The sequence below is a fragment of the Miscanthus floridulus genome, chromosome 5 (genome assembly GCF_019320115.1).
Source record: "Miscanthus floridulus cultivar M001 chromosome 5, ASM1932011v1, whole genome shotgun sequence".
In the NCBI taxonomy this organism is placed as follows: Eukaryota; Viridiplantae; Streptophyta; class Magnoliopsida; order Poales; family Poaceae; genus Miscanthus; species Miscanthus floridulus.
The window spans coordinates 4,743,851-4,763,866 of record NC_089584.1 but is presented as its reverse complement, the minus strand read 5'-3'; the positions used below and the strand labels follow the sequence as shown (position 1 = coordinate 4,763,866).

The 20,016-nt window shown below is 49.5% G+C and overlaps 1 protein-coding gene across 1 annotated transcript; it reads left to right on the top strand.

The window, feature by feature from the left end:
- The first annotated feature begins 4,969 nt into the window (after nucleotides 1-4,969).
- LOC136454160 (GDSL esterase/lipase At1g28600-like) lies at nucleotides 4,970-6,402 on the top strand. Its single transcript, XM_066454694.1, has 4 exons — nucleotides 4,970-5,390; nucleotides 5,493-5,699; nucleotides 5,794-5,979; nucleotides 6,056-6,402. Exons 1-4 carry the CDS (start codon nucleotides 4,970-4,972, stop codon nucleotides 6,400-6,402), a joined length of 1,161 nt encoding a protein of 386 aa, XP_066310791.1.
- The last annotated feature ends 13,614 nt before the right edge of the window (nucleotides 6,403-20,016 follow it).

Below are 20,016 nucleotides of genomic sequence, written 5' to 3'. Positions count from 1 at the left end.
TCGGAAAGGAGTTCCAATGGTTTCCACGCTGGCGGCTCGTCCTGGGCATCTCTCCTCAAGGCGTTCACATTCACAAGTAGGACTCTTACTGGCCTAAAAAAGAGAGTACCTGTTACTCCAGACATGCAACCTAAGAGGAGAGAAATAATAATCTGATATCCCCCATTCTTCGTTGTTCCAGGCTTCCATATAAACATACTGCAAGGAACCTCGACGCCATGAAAGCACTCTCATTAGGATGTTATTAGTATGATGAAAAGATCGTCGTGCAACATTATAATTATAAGTAATAGTATTCTTGAGCTACCAACCTTGCAGCTGGATTGCCTTCTCCTGATCCCTGACGTTGGGATCGTCATGAACTGATTGGATTCGATACTAATACCGTGAAATGATTTGATGTTGTCGCGAAATCAGTGAGTCGAGGCCAACAACATAAAACTGCACAACAATAAACAGATCTATTGCAGAATAAAATATATACTTGCACAACAACAATCAGATCTATTGCAGAATAAAACTATATACTTACAAAAGTGTTGACTGCCTGCTGGAGTCCCTGTCAAAGTATTGCAGAATAAACAGATCTACGGGCATGTTCGCTTGGTCGTAAATGATCATAAATTTTCAACTAGAATAGTATTTTTCTCTTACACCAAACCAGTCAGCAGTAATTATCCAGCCCTAGGCGAAGGCTGCTGGTAGTCCATCATCTAGGTACAGCCTTTCTTCTGGCCTACCTATTCCCAGTCGATTGATGTCCCCCAAGCAGACTCGCTCATCTCGTTGGGCCAAACAGGCTGGAGTACGCGCCGCCACGTACGCCGTTCCTTCTTTCCCCCAAGCAGACTCGCTCATCTCGTTGGGCCGAGGTGATCTTCACATCATGGGCCTCTGTACCTGTTTGGGCTTGTCATTGTTTCTGGCCACGCTGTTTGAGAGGACATTTTATTTTATTTTTTCATGTACGCGACTATCTTGTACGGTCTCGTTCCTTGATGCTTGAAATACACATGCATATTAAATATAAATATGTTTAGGGTCATGTACAAAGTAGCAACATGGAACAATCAGTTCTGGCCTTTTCAACCATCAGGTAGGTAGTGCTGATGCATGTAGGGAGTGCAACTTGGTCCTTAAGTTTACCTTAAATCCTTGCTGCTCAAGTAGACAAGTAGAGGCCGGCATCCATACAATAGACAGCACGTGCTAGTCTCATTCAAACAAAATTATCTGTGATTATCCCCGGTAATTCTGGGAAGCGGGGCGTCTGTCTGCCCGAATGCTCTGTTGCTGGGCCGTGACGCAAGTCCAATGACCGCCTCTTATTTGCCCGTCCACTCGTCCTACAACCGTTCTAAAAAAAACTTACCTCACCGCAGCGCCGTGATAACGCTCGGCGACCGCACTCCGCCGCGCTGCCTCGGTGACCGTGCTCTACACCGGTGAACTCCACATGCCGACGAGCCTCCATTCGCAAGCAGCAAGGACACGTTGCGCTAAAAGAGTCTGTTGCAAGCCTATATTTCAAGTGTTTCAGATATTTCATAGGTATGTTGGAAGTGTTTCATAGAGATGTTGCGATCGAGATGTTGCAATGTTATGACGGATGTGCATGTATGTTGCAAGCTTCTGTTCCCAATGTTTCATCTGTTTTTTCATACGTATGTTGCAAGTGTGTTTATTTAGATGTTGCATTTGTTTCACACATATGTTGCAAGTGTTTCATCTGGATGTTGCGTATGTTTTACAATGGTTTCAAATGTTTTTTCAGGTGTTTTTGCAAATGTTTCAGATGCATGTTTCAAATATTTCAGATATCTTTAGGCATATATTGCAAGTGTTGCATTTGCATGTTTCAAAAGCAGTGTTGCATCTAGATGTTTTAAAAGCAGGTCGGGTGTTGTATCTCCCTCCTCTCCTTCTGCTGCCTCGGCTCGGTGTCTCCTCCTCCTCCCGGCGGCTGGACATCCGAACCAGAGGCACAGGCGGACGCTGCCCCCTCCATCTCTTCTCGATGCTGATGACGTTCGGGGTGGCGCGGGCCTCACGTGTCTGGACGTCCGGACGCTAGCACTGTCGGAATATCCCACGCTGGAAGGGTCATGAGTACGCAACTTTTTATAGTACCGAATGTTGAGGAAAGTTACCAGCCAAGGATTGACAAACATTTAGGGGCCGTTTGGTTGCCTACCACCGCGCGCCATAGCAAAGTTAAGGCTGCCACAGTCAGAAAACTGCGGTTTGGTTGAGGGCTAAGTTGAGGCCCGCGACAACTTTTTTAACTGGCTGAAGGAGGGAATCTCGCACCACAAGTGTGGCGGCCGATTTCTCCGCCAGACTTCTGTGGCAACGCCACAACATGCGTGGCTGACAACGGCCGGTAACCAAACAGAGCCCCTTACTTCAAAATTGTGGCGGCAGCTACTTGCCTCCTCATGCGTCTTATTCGCACACGTATATATAGCTTTACTGCAAAGTGCAAACTGATGCAACAGTCAGCAAGGTAGCTAGGCTATGGTATGCAGGGTCGTCTCTATTATTTTACATGCGCATATATATGTGAGTATTTGTGTTTGTAATTGTATGCCCAGAGGTGAAAAAAAATAGTTCATGCTATTTTTAGCAAGCTTCAAATAATCAGCTCAAATAGCTAGAACTCTTGTACGTCTCTGTTGGAATATAAGTGAATTGTCCACCTCTCCCCATCAGCTTAAGCTTTTGGGTTGAACTGGTCGGTGCATGCAACTTAATATGGTATCAAAGCCAGAGGTCTCGAGTTCGAATCCTGGTTAGCGCAATTAAATGAAATAATTGTTGCTCGCTCCTATTCCACGTCTGAGGCCTAAGGGAGCCTCCACGTGAGGGGGAGTGTTGGAATATAAGTGAATTGTCCACCTCTCTTCATTAGCTTAAGCTTTTGGGTTGAACTGGTCGATGCATGAATAGTACCATATTGTCTAACAACGTGAGGTGTCAGTCCTATGTACTCTATATAATCAGCCCATGAGGCCCAATGCAATATAACACAATCTCCACCAATTATATTCTCCTTTATGGTATCATTCACCTAGGTTTAGATCCTAACCCTAGCCGCCGCCGCTTCCGCACCGCGCGCCCCTGGGGAGAAATCGATCTCCACCGGGGGCAGCGCCACCTCTTTAGGCGTTGGATCCTATTGATCCCGCACCCTCTTCGTCGTCGTCAAGCGGCAGATCGGGTCTTCCTGCGGCGTGCGCCGCCCTCTTCGCGCTCGCCGTGGAGGATGCTGGGCATCGCCCCATCCCGCGCCGCCGTGGTGGTGGTCCGGGCAGATTGACCCCAACACCGCGCCGCCATGGTGGCGGCTGGCCAATCTGCGTCATCCTCGTGCAACCTCACATGACCGCGACCCGCCGTGCGCCCCGCCCCGTCCGACTCCGGCAGCTCGTGCCGCGAGCCGGGACGAGCCACGCTGAGGTGCACTGTTGTCGGGTACACCTGATCCGTTGCTGTTGTATCTTTTTGGTTTGCCCGATCACTGATCGGGATTGAGTCGCCCATCGCCAGTCGACCTCGCGCATACCTACTCTGGCATTGGCATCGACTACAATGACATCTACATCTTCGACTGTGCGGTCTGGCCGGGGCAGGCGATGCCGAGGGGACGCCTTCCCGCGTCGCTTCTCGGTCATTCAGTCCGCATGTCTACATCGTCGGTTCGTCGTCACCACCACAGATCGGGACGCCTCCGCCGACTTCTTCCATCGTCGCTCCACCTCGCGCGTACTCGGTCCGTACAACCGATTATGTGCGATCCACCTGGCTCCCGTGACGTCCATCGCCGAGTACTATGCGCATCTTCTCCGAGCAACAGGGCTGCTAGCTTGCTGTCGTGTCGCCTCGTCGGGCTGCAGCACCGCCGCCCATGTGTCCGCTTCGCCGTTGCATCTACATCACCGTCCCCTGTGCATCGACGACTGTACTGCGCACTCTTTGCTACGCCATCCATCTGCACAAGGTCTTCGTCCTGCTGATTGGGCCTTCGTCATCGAGCTGTCGCTACCCGCGCCATCGCTGAGCCATGCTCGCCGGTCGCACCCCTCGCATCGTCGCTGAGCCCTGCTCGCCCATGCGTCTGCTCTCGCACTCTCGCACTGCTTCTTCTTCGTCCAGCACAACCACGTCGACAGCATCATCGTGGTTGGGGCCCTCTACCTTGTACGCCCGGTATTGGCAACACCGACACGTGCTTTCGTCCCCGATGCGTTGCTGGGACTGGCAAACCCAGCCCACGCCTCGGCGCACAGGTGGCTTGACTGCATCGACTTCGGCATAGACCCTCCCGTTCCTACCCCGTCTGCCTCGACTGCGTCGTCGCCTTTCTTCTACGTCTACGACGGCCTTGACTGCGTTGACTTTGGCATCGCCCCCTTCCACGACGACTGCCTCGACGCGTCTCCGTCATCATCATGGTGCCCCTCGTGCGCCTGCAGCTCCATCGACATGGCAATCCGACCACAACTACGTCGACCTCGGCCATCTTCAGCACGGCTTCTTCGACCACGGCTATTCCGCCCTCACGCTCGGCTACCTCGACATCGGCACAAAGGGCTACCGCCTTGCATGAGGACTCATCAGCTTCTTCTCCAGCCACATCATATGCGCCGCATCGACTGTTATGGCTGCATGGTATGTTAGCTTCAGCTTCTTCTCCAGTCTCACCGTCTGCGGCGCTCCCGCTGTGACTGCGGGGGATGTTAGAGTAACTAGGAATAGTACCACATTGTCTAACCACGTGAAGGTGTTAATCCTATGTACTCTATATAATCAGCCCATGAGGCCCAATACAATATAACACAATCTCCACCAATTATATTCTCCTTTAGTCTATGCCCTCTAGCTAGCAAAGGCAAAAACAGTTACAAGAACCGTTTAGTTCTACGTAGTTTCGCGGCCGGCCGTGTTGCCCACTTGCCCTTGAGGAGTGATGTGCAATAAATCTGCCTCTCGCTCCCTATTTATATGGAAGCAACATCTTCAAAGCATTAGCTCACACGCCCCAAGCACCACAGAGCATCAGACTCGATCAGCATCAGCAAAAAGCCACTCTTGTGTTCCAAGCGCAAGCGGCCCAACCATGGGGCTTCTTCCCGTGGGCGTGGCGGTGGCGCCATTCCTGCTCCTCCTCTCCCTCCTATCGTGCCCTCGCATCGCCTACTCCGCCGAGCAGAAGCGCTTGACCTCCATACTCAGCTTCGGCGACTCGTACGCCGACACCGGCAACCTGGTCAGGTGGGAAGACCCCGTCCTTGAGAGCGTCAACCTGAGGAACCCACCCTACGGCGAGACGTTCTTCGGCCACCCGTCTGGTCGCGCCACTAACGGCCGCATCGTCCTAGACTTCATTGGTACGAGTATTACCACTGGCACTGCTAGTTTTATTTATTTTACTTCACCCGAGTGATGATTATATATACACGAGCTGACGTTGCTGGCGCTGGAATTTGCAGCCGATGCTTTGGGTTTACCTTTCGTGCCGCCGGTGCTGTCCAGGGGGCAGAACTTCTCGACTGGGGTAAACTTTGCGGTGGTCGGAGCGACGGCTCTGAATCTGACGTACCTCCAGGGGCACAACGTCACCGTCGTCCCTCCAATCAACAGCTCCCTGAAAGATCAGCTGCGGTGGTTCGAGAAACTGAAGCCATCGCTTTGCCGCAGCACACCAGGAATCGAAGCATTTGATTAAAAAGGGTTGCGAATATAGTACCCTGTCGACTATCGGCTTCTGGGGAGCCGACATGTATCCATCAGACTTCAAAAAGCCGACAATTGTGTACAGCTGCCTCAAAAGCTTCAACAGCGGGCTGTCGCAGTACCACAACGCACTTCTCCGGCGACGCGTCGACGTGCTCCGGAGAAGGTACCCTCACACAAGGGTCGTCTTCGCCGAGCACTACCGGACCATGGTCGCATTTCTACAGGACCCTGATCATTTCGGTGAGCTCCTATTTCAGCAAAAGGACTAGTTTTTGTCTGTTGAAACTCGAGAGCAGGTTTTTGAAATCCTTTGCAGGGTTCAACCGCAGCACAACCCTGGTGAGCTGTTGCCGAGGCGGCGGCCCGTACAACCAAAACCAGAAGGCACCGTGCGATACGCCAGGAGCCACCGCGTGCGCAGCTCCGTCCGAGGCCATCATCTGGGACGGCATCCACCTTACCGAGTCCGCGTACAGCAGTATCGCCCATGGATGGCTGCACGGGCCCTACGCTGATCCACCGATCCTACCGATTTTTTTTATTTTTAGCCCTTTTTTAAAAAAAAAATCACAAATATATCCCTGGAGAAATTTTTTTAAAATCTGGACTCTTAGCTCGGCGCCATCGTTGCTAGCGCCGAACTTACACGTCTCGGCACCATAGTTGTTGGCGCCGAGCTCTTGGACTCGACGCTGACGTGGCGGTGATTTGGCAGGCAGCTCGGCGCCGTAAATCTTGGCGCCGTGGTCACTAGCGCCCGATTTTTTTTTATTTTTAGCCCATTTTTTGAATTTTTTTCACAAATATACCCCTAGAGGAAAGATTTCAAAAATCTGGACCCTTAGCTCGGCGCCATTATCGCTGGCGCCGAGCTTACACTGCTCGGCGCCATCGTTGTTGGCGCCCGTGTCTATGGCGCTGAGTTGCCTGCCAAGTCAGCGCCACGTCAGCGTCGAGCCCAAGAGCTTGGCGCCCGCAATGATTCCGTCGAGCAGTGTAAGCTCGGCACCAGCGACGATGGCGCCGAGGTAAGGGTTCAGATTTTAAAATCTTTCCTCCAGAGATATATTTGTGAATTTTTTTTAAAAAAAAAAAGAGCTAAAAAATAAAAAATTCGGTCACTGGCGCCAAGCCTCTACGGTGGTGCAACTGTACGAGTAGAACGCTGCACTCACTGCCGTCTCCAATGGGACTGTTCAGCAGGAAAAACATGCACCGTCGCGTGGCGTCGTGTCCACTGTTCACAGCGGGCATCGGTCGAACAACCCTGCGTTCCCGGCTTCCCCAAGAAAAGCAAAGCTCATGGGCTATGGTCTACGGAGCTGTCCCGTCGCACGACTGCCAACTTGCCATGCCATTTCGGCTCCCTCCTCGTCAACGTCGTGAACGAATATATACTGTACTAATAAAGCGGTTTTACCGCTCAATGCTCTTCGATTAATAAGCGCGTTAAGTAACACCGTCAGTCTGCCACAGATACTATTCGTTAAAGGGTTTTTTTTTATAGTAAAACCTCCGTTTTTCATTGAGTCATTCCAGATTTGAATAGATTTATAAAAATTGTATTAATGTTTATATCTTTAAATAGTCGATCATAGAAAAATATATTCCATAAGTAATTTGATGATGCTTATTATGTGTCATAAATATTTACTCTATATACTTTCAAAAAAGAATGTAACTCTAGATTTGAGACTAGTCAAACTTTCTTAGGTCGGACCTATTTCATAGAAAAAAAAAGTACTCATACTTATGTCTCTGTATACATTTACTACGAAAATATATTTTATGATCAATCAATGATGTTTATTTAATACAAAAAATATTAATACTTTTTTTTATAAAGGAGAGTTAAAATTGTTTGACTTTTTTATAAGGAGTATATAAGAGTTAAATTTTTAGGGTATTTTTTTATATATATTTGGTTAAAGTTAAAATTACATGACTCACCGAGAATCATAATAGTGCATTTTTTTTCTCGCCATGTATTTAGATTACACCGTGCTTTAGCTTTGTGTGTGTAAATGCCATGTATGTGCTGAGCTTACACGTAAATGCCATCGTTGCTAGCGCCGAGCTTACATGTCTCGGCGTCATAGTTGTTGGCGTCGAGCTCTTGGACTCGACGCTGACGTGGCGGTGATTTGGTAGGCAGCTCGGCGCCGTGGTCACTTGCGCCTAAATTTTTTATTTTTTAGCCACTTTTTTGAAATTTTTTCACAAATATACCTCTGGAGGAAAGATTTCAAAATCTGGACCCTTAGCTCGGCGTCATCGAGCTCTTGGACGCGACACTGACGTAGCGCTGATTTGACAGACAACTCAGTACCATAGACACTGACGCCAAGCTCGACGCCGAGCTTAACGCCCTGTACGGCCCCAACGGTCAAGCAATAAATCGGAATGGAGAAGTGACGAGCAACAAGAAGGAACAAAGACACAGCAGAGTTCAGGGGGCCATGAGTGGGCTTTTATTCCAACGATGACTGTAGAGCCACGTGCAGCTAGAGGTAGCGCTACAGTCTACCCTGCACTGCGCTACTGCATCTGCTCGGCTGGGATCAGTAACCTTTGCTTCGGTCGTTGTTTTGTTGCTCGATGAAAACAACCCAACCAATCAAAAGAAGAAGATAAATAAACTAAACAATGTTGTACTAGTGGGTACGATACGACTATTGTCTTAAGAAAATACAAGTACGGTTCCTAATACTAACTCTCTCTGCACACACGTACACAACCTAGCTGCCGCAGGGTAGTATAAATTCGAAATTTATTTGCACTCGTAGCGATTGCGACTGCATGCGCCGGATCAAATCATGTACGAGTATAGTACAGTGGATCCAATATTTGCCGCCATATAAATATGGTTTCTCTTTCTTGCTGTTATATACGTTCCTCCAATTAACTGAATTCCCAGGCTCCTGTGGGATCCAGTGGCGGATGCACGATGTGGGATAAAGAGCTAAAAGAATGAAGATGTTGATTTACATGAAGATTTAACGATGAAACCAAGCTTTTGCTACAGTAATTAGTGGTGAAATCTAAGTCATTAGGGGGCTGGAGCCCTCCCTGATCCGCCCCTGGTGGGATCCTCAGTCCGACGACCTCCGATCCTACTAGTGAGAGAAAAACACAGACAAGCGACACAGGGCCTGGCACGCGCACACACCAGGTGGTAGAGTTGGTGCATGCTAGCTACAGCTACGTGCCAATGCACTGAAATTGTTGCCCCTTTAAAGGCCACAAATTAACTCTTATCTTCCTCACGAATAAAGGCTGCTAGGGTCCACGGCGGCCCCTTTAAGCGCACTGTAGTATCAAAACACGTGCGGCCACGCAACTGCTAGCTAGCATGTCGAATGTTGATCGTCGTCGTCGCACATGTTGTTTTTTTTTGTGCACAACAAAGTAGGAGTAACGTAACGCCCTAGTGGGACGGGTTTGGATCGAGCAGCAAAACAACGACCGAAGCAAAGGTTACTGATCCCATCCGAGCATTGTGGCTCCGGGAAGTTGGCTGCATAACGGTTCACGGATATGCAGAGAGGCATGCAGATACAGTAGCGTAGTGCAGGGTAGACTGTAGTGCTACCTCCAGGTGCATGTGGCTCCACAATCATCATCAAGCCCATTCATGGCCCTCTAAACCCACTCACAGTAACACGGCTGTGTCTTTATTGCTTGCTGTTGCTCGTCGCAGTTGTGTCTTTATTGCTTGCTGTTGCTCATCACTTCTCCATCCTGATTTATTCCTCGACGGTTTGGGCTGTACAAGGCGCCGAGCTCGGCTCAACGCCAATGTCTACGGCGCCAGTGTCTATGGCGCTGTAGGGGTATGGCCCTCAAGACATAGGCCACACCATCGGAGGTGGCACAGCCCACAAGATTAAGGCGTGCACGGCGCTGCTCGACGTGCACCACGAGACATTGTATAGTACCAAATAGGATACTTACTTTGTAACCCTACCTCCTCCAGAGTATATAAGGAGAGGTAGGGGTCCCCTAGCGGATAAGATACATAGACGATCCATCAAGATCTATCTACTACATCTCAATACAATACAACAAAGACACAGGACGTAGGGTATTACGTCGATCAGACGGCCCGAACCTGTCTAAATCACTGTCTCTACGCCCTGTGTCACTATCCGGTTCCTGATCACGCACACCTCCACCGACAAATCTACCATCGCGGGATACCTCTCGGTGGACTGCCGAGCATATTCTGTCGACAGTTGGCGCGCCAGGTAGAGGTGTGCACTTGATCCATGGCGAGCATATTCTGTCTCGTTCATCATTGTAGACAGTCGCTCGCCGCCATCAAGCCCACCAGGGGCAGCAATTGGCTCCCCCGCGTGCTCCCAAGCACTCGGGGACTCCAGGGTGTGGTCTACCGGCATCTCCACCGCTCTAGGGCCAGTTTCTGTTTGCTGCTCAGTCTGAGCGGGCGGGGCTGGATCAGTTGTTGGCTTTGCACTGTACCAAATTAGTTATTCAGTCACAACAAAAGTAAGGGAAATATAGCAAAGTAACGTCAGCACAAGGACACTTATGGTTTGGTCTGACGGTTCAATTTTTGAACCGACGGTGCCTGCCTGAGCCTCCGGGCGCAGCAGCAGGGTCGACTCCTGTGCTCGGCGGGGGAATTCTCGGCTCTTCCTCGGTCGGCCTTGGTTCCTACTGCTGCTCCGGGGCTGCTTCCATTTGTTGCTCGGGGACCTCCGTTGCCTGCCCCGCAGGGATTTCCGACGTCTGCTGCACAGCAATTCCCTCCGCTCGTTGCTCGGGGCTCTCCTTGTCGGAGCTTCATAGACTTCTTCGCCGACCCCGGTTTGTTCCTCCGCGCGTGGGTTATGTGGAGGCCCTTTCGTACTCGGGGGAGGGTTCGTGAGAATCTCGTCATCGTCAGACCAATCGAACACCGCGGTTCTTCGTATTCGATTGGTCTAGTCATCATCTAGAGAGATTCCGCATGGTTTGCGGGGAGCAGTCGCTGCTGTTTTCCTCTTCTTTGGGGCCGGCTCATCTGCCGCTAGCCTCTTCCCCTAGGTTTTCACCGACACCGGGGGAGGACTCTCCGTTCGACCAGTATCCATACCTTCGGACTCCGAGGAGACGACAACAGAGCTTTCTTCAGGTTGAACTGATCGTCATACATCCACTGACGGCGGCCAATCCTTTCTTGGCACACCCGAGAAATACACGGCCCTGTCCTATGAATGGATCTTCACATGAGTAGGATCAGTTTATTGCTCGGCAAATGACAACATATAAAAAAATACTTCTCGGAAACACATAGTCGGGATATTCACCTGAGGAGGCAGATTCTTGCAATTGAAGGGCTTTGTGTACCCTGATAACCTGAAGGAGGCTAGCGGCGCGAACAGCTCGGTAATCCGCTCTTCAACGTCGTTCCTAGATAGTATTTCTGGCCTCTCTCGGGTACCGTCGGTCTCCCCTTTGAATTCAAAGCCTGGGTGCGCCCTCTCTTTACAGGGTTGAATGCGGCACACTATGAAACTCGCCGCCACCAATCCGCCATTGGTCTTCACGCCTTTTATCAAGCCAAGGAGTTCATTCACTTGTTCCATGTCGTCGCTGCTCGATAGCTCTGACCAGCTCCTCTAGCTTTCTGGGATGTGGTCGGCGTTACAACGAACAGCGGGGTGGCTTTGTTTCATGTAGAACCATCGGGTGTTCCACCCCTTCAGCGACGTGTTCAGTGGTATGGTAAGGTATTCACTCGCCATCCCATCCCGAAGCTGGAGATACACCCCGCTGACCACCTTAGAACCAGTGCCACCTCTCTTCTTCAACCAGAATAGGTGACAGAAAAGATTGAAGTGGGATAGGATTCCAAGGTATGCCTCACAAAAGTGAATGAAGATTGAGATGTGCAAAATGGTATTGGGGTGGAGATTGCACAGAGTAACCCCTAGAGCTCCAACAGATCCCTCAGAAATGGGTAGACAAGAAACCCTAACCCGCGCCAGAAATAATCTTTGAATAACACCGCTTCATCAGTATGAGGCATGGGAAAGGACTCACCGAGAGCTAGCCGCCATTCGGCGGTAGCACGGTCGGGAAGAACTCCAGCTTCCACCAATCGGTTCAGCTCAGCTTCTTCTGTTCGTGATGGCACCCACTCCTCGTCGCATCGGGCCATGGTGTCCACCTTCTTGGGACTCGTCTTCTTCGATTTCGTAGCTCCTCTCTTTGGCGCCATCTCTCAGATCTGGTTAGGGTTCAGCGGCGGAGGCAAATGTGGTTGCGGATTCGGTGGCGCGAGAGATGAGGAGGAAGATGAAGTGGAAAAGGTGGGAACGGGGTCTGCGGTGGCACTATTATATAGGATTTTCCCCGCCATTTGCATTCAAGGGTTTTTTGGGAACCGTTCCCATGATCTACGCCGCTTCGATTTCTCCGATGCGGAATATGGGCCATTACCTGGGCTTCTACGAAACTGCAGCCCATGTCGCTCATTTATTGCTACCATCAGTTGTTCCTCGCTGAAATATTACCGACTTCTCCGCCATTTATTGAGGCTCAGTAACTGACACTGTACAACTGTTACTCTAGTTTTTTTCTCCACGGTTTAATTTCTCCGATAACTCCGCCTGCAGCTTGGGGACTAGCGGCCTGCTCCATTGGTCTTTGATTGTTTCTCTGTTTCTGACCCTAGCACCACATGACTGCGTCACCTACTGTTAGGCTCGGGGACTAAGTGGGCACACTTCACCTTGCGGTGAATGTGCTTTGGCTCTTTTTGGGCCACGTCCGGGGACTGGCTGCCTACTCGGCTGGTTTTCTACCATTCTTCAAGTTTCTGACCCTAGCACCACATGACTACATCATCTGCTGTCAGGCTCAGGGACTAAGTGGGCACACTTCACCTCGCGGTGAGTATGCAGGATTTTTTCTCAAAGACTGAATGCTTATAGAGGAAGATTGACTCCTACAACTTTGTTCGGACTCTAAGTGGGCACACTTGGTCCACTGCGGAGAAATTTTTGATTCTAAACTTAAGCTCCTTACACCCTTATGGCAAGCCATACTTGGGTCACTCTGCTTGGAGATGGTTCACGGTGCTCGGTGATAGGTCACGGTGCTTGGCGACAGGTTATGCTGCTCGGCAACGGTTCACACTACTCGGCGACGGTTCACACTGCTCGGTAGTTCAGCATGGTGGTTGGACCATGAGCTTGACTGCTCGGCGTTATTCGCACCTGCTCGGACAAGCTCAAGACAATGTTGCATAATGGGTACAAGGCACTCGAGGACTAGCTGTGGGGTGTACGACCCCGGATACCCACGGCAGACCACATGGGCTGCGCCCCTAGAGGTGGCCCAGCCCACAAGAAGAAGCCTTATGGGGCATGACTCTACTCGGCGCCTTCCACAAGATATCAGAAAGATATCCTGATGATACTACGAGATCTATTAGGATATGTATGATCCCAAGATTCCTGTAATTAGTTGTTACTTTCCAATTATCTCTCAGATCTAATCGACTTGTAACCCTGCCTCCCAGACTATATAAGGTGGGCAGGGACCCCCTCTAAAATCATGGCATATCATACGATAGCTAATACAAACCAACAGACCGTAGGAGTAGGGTATTACGTCATACTGACGGCCTGAACCTGTCTAACTCGTGTGTCTCTGTTGCCTTCTTGTTCTTGATATCACGCTCCTCTATCGATCAATCTACCTTCGTGGGATACCCCTCGGAGGACTGCCGATGATATTCTATCGATAGTTGGCATGCCAAGTAGGGGTGTACACTTGATCCATGGCAAGCCAGATGGACCTCAAATCAACAGCGCGTTCTCATCATCAATCTCGTGGAGATCCATATCGGTCCACGACGACGATTCATCGCTGGCTACACCAGCCCCCGAGACAGTAGATCCAATCTCGGAACCACCTTCGAGGTCATCTTCACCAACGACTCACCGCCCGCTAGGTGCTCGCCGTCAATGCCAACTAGATAACACCATACATCGCTGACCAGACGCTCCGTCTAAAGCTAAGTCACGCTTTAATATTCTTTTAAATATTCTCCGATCTTCGTATATCGCCATAATATTTCTCTGAATTGTTTTCACCATATTTGCTCTCCAAACGATTTTCCGAACCCCCGAACAGTCATGTTGATGCTCGGACACCTCCAGAGACGGCCATGTCTCCGGCTCCTCCCTACACATGCTACGGGCTCCGCGCTCTGCATTATGGGTGGTCGGCAGTGGCTCCTTGGTGACGCCTGTCTCTCCTACACGTGCACGGGCTCCACGCTCGACATTATGGACTATGGGCTAGCTAGGGCTAGAGACTCAGCTACACACTAACTGTTCGGGCGGTTTATATTAAACATAAATATATTTTCATGCCAACTGATCGCCAAACTGCATACACCATTTCATCACCATTGCTGATTTTTCTCTAGAGTTCATTTATTTTTACATCATGTACTACCCGTTCTACATATTTGCATTGCAGGGTCATCATCTAGGTTATCGGATCACCTGGTGCTCGGACTTCTCCACCGATCAACTAGTCAGACCGCTTCGTTCATGGACTTCATCACTGATCAGTTGATCGGACTATTTGCTGGTCTCTTCTACTCAATGCTCACTTCGCCGCCGACCAGTTGACCAGACTGTTCGCCACTCTTGCTTCATCGCCAGCTACGCCAGTTACTCCTTGGCGTATGGATACTTCGTGCTCGAGGACTAAGTGGGCACACTTCACCGCACGGACGTCGTCAGCTACGTCGGTGCTCGGACATCGCCCGCTTCGTCGGGGACTCCTCGGTGCTCGGAAATCGCCGCCTACGTCGGGGACTCCTCAGTGCTCGGTCATCGCCGGTGACGCCCGAGACTCCTCGCTCCTCAGTGCTCAAACATCGCTGCCTATGCTAGGGACTCCTTGCTCCTCGGTGCTCAGTCATCACCGGCGACACTGGGGACTCCTTGCTCCTCGGTGCTCGGTCATTGCCAGCGACGCCGGGGACTCGGTGCTTGGACATTGCCGCCTACGTCGAGGACTCCTCAGTGCTCGGTCATCGTCGGTGACGCCGGGGACTCCTCGCTCCTCAGTGCTCAGACATCGCCGCCTACGTCGAGGACTCCTCGCTCCTTGGTGCTCGGTCATCGCCAGTGACGCTGGGGACTCCTGGCTCCTCGGTGCTCGGTCATCACCAACGATGCTGGGGACTCCTCGCTCCTCGGTGCTCGGTCATCGCCAGCGACGTCGGGGACTCTTTGCTCCTCGGTGCTCGGTCATCGCTAGCGATGCCGGGGACTACTCGCTCCTCGGTGCTCGGACATCGCCGCCTACGTCGGGGACTCCTCGCTCCTTGATGCTCGCTCCTCGGTGCTCGGTCATCACCAGCGACGCCGGGGACTCCTCGCTCCTCGGTGCTTGGTCATCACCAGCGATGCCAGGGACTCCTGGCTCCTCGATGCTCGGTCATCGCCAGCGACGCCGAGGACTCCTCGCTCCTCGGTGCTCGCTCATCATCAGCGACGCCGGGGACTACTGGCTCCTCGATGCTCGGTCATCGACAGCAACGCCGGAGACTCCTCACTCCTCGGTGCTCGGTCATCGCCAGCGACGCCGGGGACTCCTCGCTCCTCGGTGCTCGGACATCGCCAGCTACGCCAGGGACTCCCTTGGTGGTCGGATCTTGCTACATCTCGTCGATGTGTTATCAAGCCGCTCCATGCTGTTCGGATCAGGGTGCTGATCTTGGGCAGCACACCTAGGGTCTTGATAAGCACATGTCAGACGACATCGGCAAGCTTTTAGACTTCTTTTTCTTTGACCCTGCTACAAGATTCATTCTTCATCTTCCAGCAGGCTCGGGGACTAAGTGGGCACACTTCACCTTATGGTGAATGTGCTTGTTCTTATCTCGAGGCTACACCCGGGGACTGGCTGCCTGCTCAACCGGTCTTCTACTTTATGACCCTGGCATCACGTGACTACGTCACCTATTGTTAGGCTCGAGGACTAGCTGTGGGGGTATGGCCCCCAAGACATGGGCCGCACCATCAAAGGTGGCCTAGCCCACATGATCAAGGCATACACGGCGCTACTCGGCGTGCACCGCAAGACATTGTATAGTACCAAATAGGATACTTACCTTGTAACCCTACCTCCTCCAGAGTATATAAGGAGAGGTAGGGGTCCCCTAGCGGATAAGATACATAGACGATCCATCAAGATCTATCTACTACATCTCAATACAATACAACAAAGCCACATGACGTAGGGTATTACGTCGATCAGACGGCCCGAACCTGTCTAAATCGCTGTCTCTATGCCCTGTGTCACCATCCGGTTCCTGATCACGCGCACCTCCACCGACAAATCTACCATCGCGGGATACCCCTCGATGGACTACCGAGCATATTTTGTCGACAGGCGCCGAGCTGCATGCCAAGTCAGCGCCACGTCAGCGTCGAGCCCAAGAGCTTGGCGCCGAGCAGTGTAAGCTCGGCGTCAACGACGATGACGCCGAGGTAAGGTTTTAGATTTTGAAATCTTTCCTCCAAGGACATATTTGTGATTTTTTTCAAAAAAAGAGCTAAAAAATAAAAAATTGGGTCACTGACGCCAAACCTCTACGGTGGTGCAACTGTACGAGTAGAGCGCTGCACTCACTGCCGTCTCCGATGGGACTGTTCAGCAGGAAAAACACGCACCGTAGTGTGCCGTCGTGTCCACTGTTCACAGCGGGCATCGTTCTAAGGAGCTGTCCCGTCGCATCGGTCGGACAACCCTGCGTTCCCGGCCTCCCTAGGAAAAGCAAAGCTCACGGGCTATGGTCTACGGGGAGCTGTCCCGTCGCACGACTGCCAACTTGCCATGCCATTTCGGCTCCCTCCTCGTCGACGCGGTGAACAAATATATACTGTACTAATAAAGCGGTTTTACAGCTCAATGCTCTTCGATTAATAAGCACGTTAAGTAACACCGTCGATCTGCCGCCACAGATACTATTCGTTAAAGGGTTTTTTATAGTAAAACCTCCGGTTTTCATTAAGTCATTCCAGATTTGAATAGATTTATAAAAATTATATTAATGTTTATATCTTTAAATAGTCGATCATAGAAAAATATATTCCATAAGTAATTTGATGATGCTTATTATGTGTCATAAATATTTACTCTATATACTTTCAAAAAAGAATGTAACTCTAGATTTGAGACTAGTCAAACTTTCTTAGGTCGGACCTATTTCATAGAAAAAAAAGGTACTCATACTTATGTCTCTGTATACATTTACTGCGAAAATATATTTCATGATCAATCAATGATGCTTATTTAATACAAAAATATTAATACTTTTTTATAAAGGAGAGTTAAAACTGTTTGACTTTTTTATAAGGAGTATATAAGAGTTAAATTTTTAGGGTATTTTTTGTATATATATTTGGTTAAAGTTAAAATTACATGACTCAAGTGCAGCATACCCCAAGTGCAGCATACGTTTACGAACAACGAGAATAGGATTCAAATTTTGAAGTCAAAATGCCATGCATCCAGACATGGGAGACGATACCACAAAACAAAACATGACGAGTACTACTCGATCGACGAGCGATCACTTGATAAGTACAACTTTATTAGGCGGAGTACTGCAATGCAAATTAAAGAAAGAACAGAAAGACCAGAGAGTACTGCTTTGCTTTTCTGGGGAAGCCGGGAACGTCGAATTTTTTACAATTTGGCTTTTTTATGAAAGTTTCTCACAAATAGTTCACTGGCGGAAAGAATTCAGGAAATAGACCCTTAGCTCGGCACCAGAGTCTCTGGCGCCGAGCTCCTGGGCACGGTCGATGACCTGCTAGGGGGCTCGGCGCTAGAGTGACTGGCGCCGAGCTCGGCGCCGTAGTGACTGGCACCGAGCTCCCTGCATTTAACCCCGGCCCAACCTTCTTGCCCGAGCGTTCTTCCTCTTCTTTTTCCTCCCTCTCGGGTTTTTCTCTCCCCACTTCACCCTACCTCACGAATCGTCATATTGGACCTTGAAAACCTTGATTTGATCCGTAGATCTTCAAGAGCAAGGTATCCTCGCTCTCCTCCTTATTTTTTTTACATCGATTTGGTATATATTAGTCGGATTTTTGAACCTAAGAATTGTCATCACTTAGGGTTTCATTGTATCACTCAATATATGTATTATAGAACCGTAGGTTGATTCCAAGGCATGGAAAAAGCTAGCAAACCTAGGCGCATGTAGTTATGTTATGGGTTCATTGTTGTGCATCAAATGGAAAACCCTACGTTTATGGTTTAATGTTAACTACTTTGGGTTCTTACAATGAAATTGGTTGTATTGTAGTTATGGTTCTCATTGACATTTATTTGTGATGTTTTGATTTATGTTTGTTAAATTACATCCATTTTGTTAGATGCAAAAATGTTTTCGGAGGAGTTTTGGCGAAAACAGGATCGTTCTCGAGAATTATACCCCGACGTGTCTAGCAAAGATGCCCCCGTCCCTCCTGACCTCCCTATCCCTAACTGTGACTGTGGTTTCCCAGCCCTTATTTTTCAATCGAAACATTCGGACACAGCAGCGTGTTGCTTCTACACATGTAGTCGGTTTAATGTAAGAAATTGTTTGCACTATTATTTTTCTTTATTTGTGTAAGTATGCTACTAATATTTTGTTGGAATCTCGTTGTGTAGGACCATGAGAGGTGCTTTTTCTTTCAGTGGATCGATGGTGCAGACAAGTTTGATCCTAGGTACCTCTTTTTCGACGATTGGTTTAGAGGGAGACATTCACGTGAGCACTTTAAGCGGTGGGTTCCACCCCCCTAACCCTCCGTCAATGATGGCTAAGGAGAAGCACCTAGCCGTAGTTAGATGACTCGAGGAACCTCCTCTGTGCGATTGCGGAGATCGAGCCGTGATAAACCCTGAGAATACGTTGGAGTTTGTGTGTCCAAACAAGTATAAAGTAAGTGCAAAGTGTATGTGTTGAAATCTTGAGCTATATGTGTTCATGTACTAATGTCTCATTATTTAGGTGTTTTCAATGGCAAAGTGTCGTTTCAAGGAGTGGTTGTATGGTCCTAAGAACCAATGGCTGGAAGAACCACGGAGGGTTAAGGATAAGAAGAAAGAAAGGGTAATCTACAAAGCACCTCCTGTCATATGTGAATGTGCTGTAAAATCCAACTATGGCCTAGTCCCTTCGGAGCTTGGAATAGGCCATTATTGCGGCCATATGATTGAGTATGATGAGGTTTGTTATTTTTCTGGTAAACATGAAATCGTATTTTGTTTGTTTTGCTAAGACATATATGATATAATATTTCTTTTGAACAGAGCACTAAGAAATGTAGTTGGGCGATGGTCAAGCTAAGTTCTTGGATGAACTGAAGAAGAGGCAACTAATTGCACGAAAGAGGGGATATGGATCTGACTACGTCAACCTATTCGTTAAACATCACAAAGAAAAGATGCGTGAGTTTGCTAGACAGCGCGGTATTTGTAACCTGATCGATGTTGGGCTTAACAAATGGGGATTGGAGAGGCAGATGACGTTAGAGGAGGAGAGGGCAAGGAATGAGGCAAGGGAGGAGACAAGAGTACAGATGCAGGTCTTGAACGAGCATGTTGCTACATTATGTGCTAGTGAGTGCTTGAAAACCAATTTTTTCGTTGCCTGATTTTAAATGTAATATAACTGCATTGCTAATTGATTGCATTTTATACATGAAGGGATTGGTTGCTGCGGGGAACATGCTACAGAGATGGCTCGTGCAAGGTATGAGGAGAAGAAGTTAGATGACCATAGATCGTGAGCTGGTCGCACCATTCAATCACCTATTGTGTTGTCTGATGAGGGAGACGAGGATGAGGACGACACTGCTAGACTGAGTGAGCTCATTGCTCTAGCAGAGTTGGGCATGTAGGCATAGGAGGCTAAGGACGACACTGACAGACTTAGCGATCTCATCGCTCTAGCAGAGGTGGGCATGTAGGCGCAGGAGGCTGAGGACGACACTGGCAGACTGAGCAAGCTCATCGCTCTAGCAGAGGCAAGCTTATAGGCGGAGGAGGATGACGACGCGTTCTTCACTCAGGCCGCAGCGGCCATAGATAAAGCGGAGGCCGCTTACTACAAGCGATAGGTAGGTCAGAGCAATGTAGTTGAGCCTAGCCACAATAACATGGTTGTAGTAGAGGACTGGTACTCGAATGATGAGTTGCTTACTCAGTATGTTTCAGACTGAGGATTTGGAAGTGCATTTG

Coding starts and splice junctions, on each gene's coding strand:
- LOC136454160 (XM_066454694.1), top strand. CDS start 4,970: ATGTGCAATAAATCTGCCTCTCGCTCCCTATTTATATGGAAGCAACAT. Junction 5,700..5,793: donor GAAGCCATCGCTTTGCCGCA/GCACACCAGGAA, acceptor TGTATCCATCAG/ACTTCAAAAAGCCGACAATT. Junction 5,980..6,055: donor ACAGGACCCTGATCATTTCG/GTGAGCTCCTAT, acceptor AATCCTTTGCAG/GGTTCAACCGCAGCACAACC.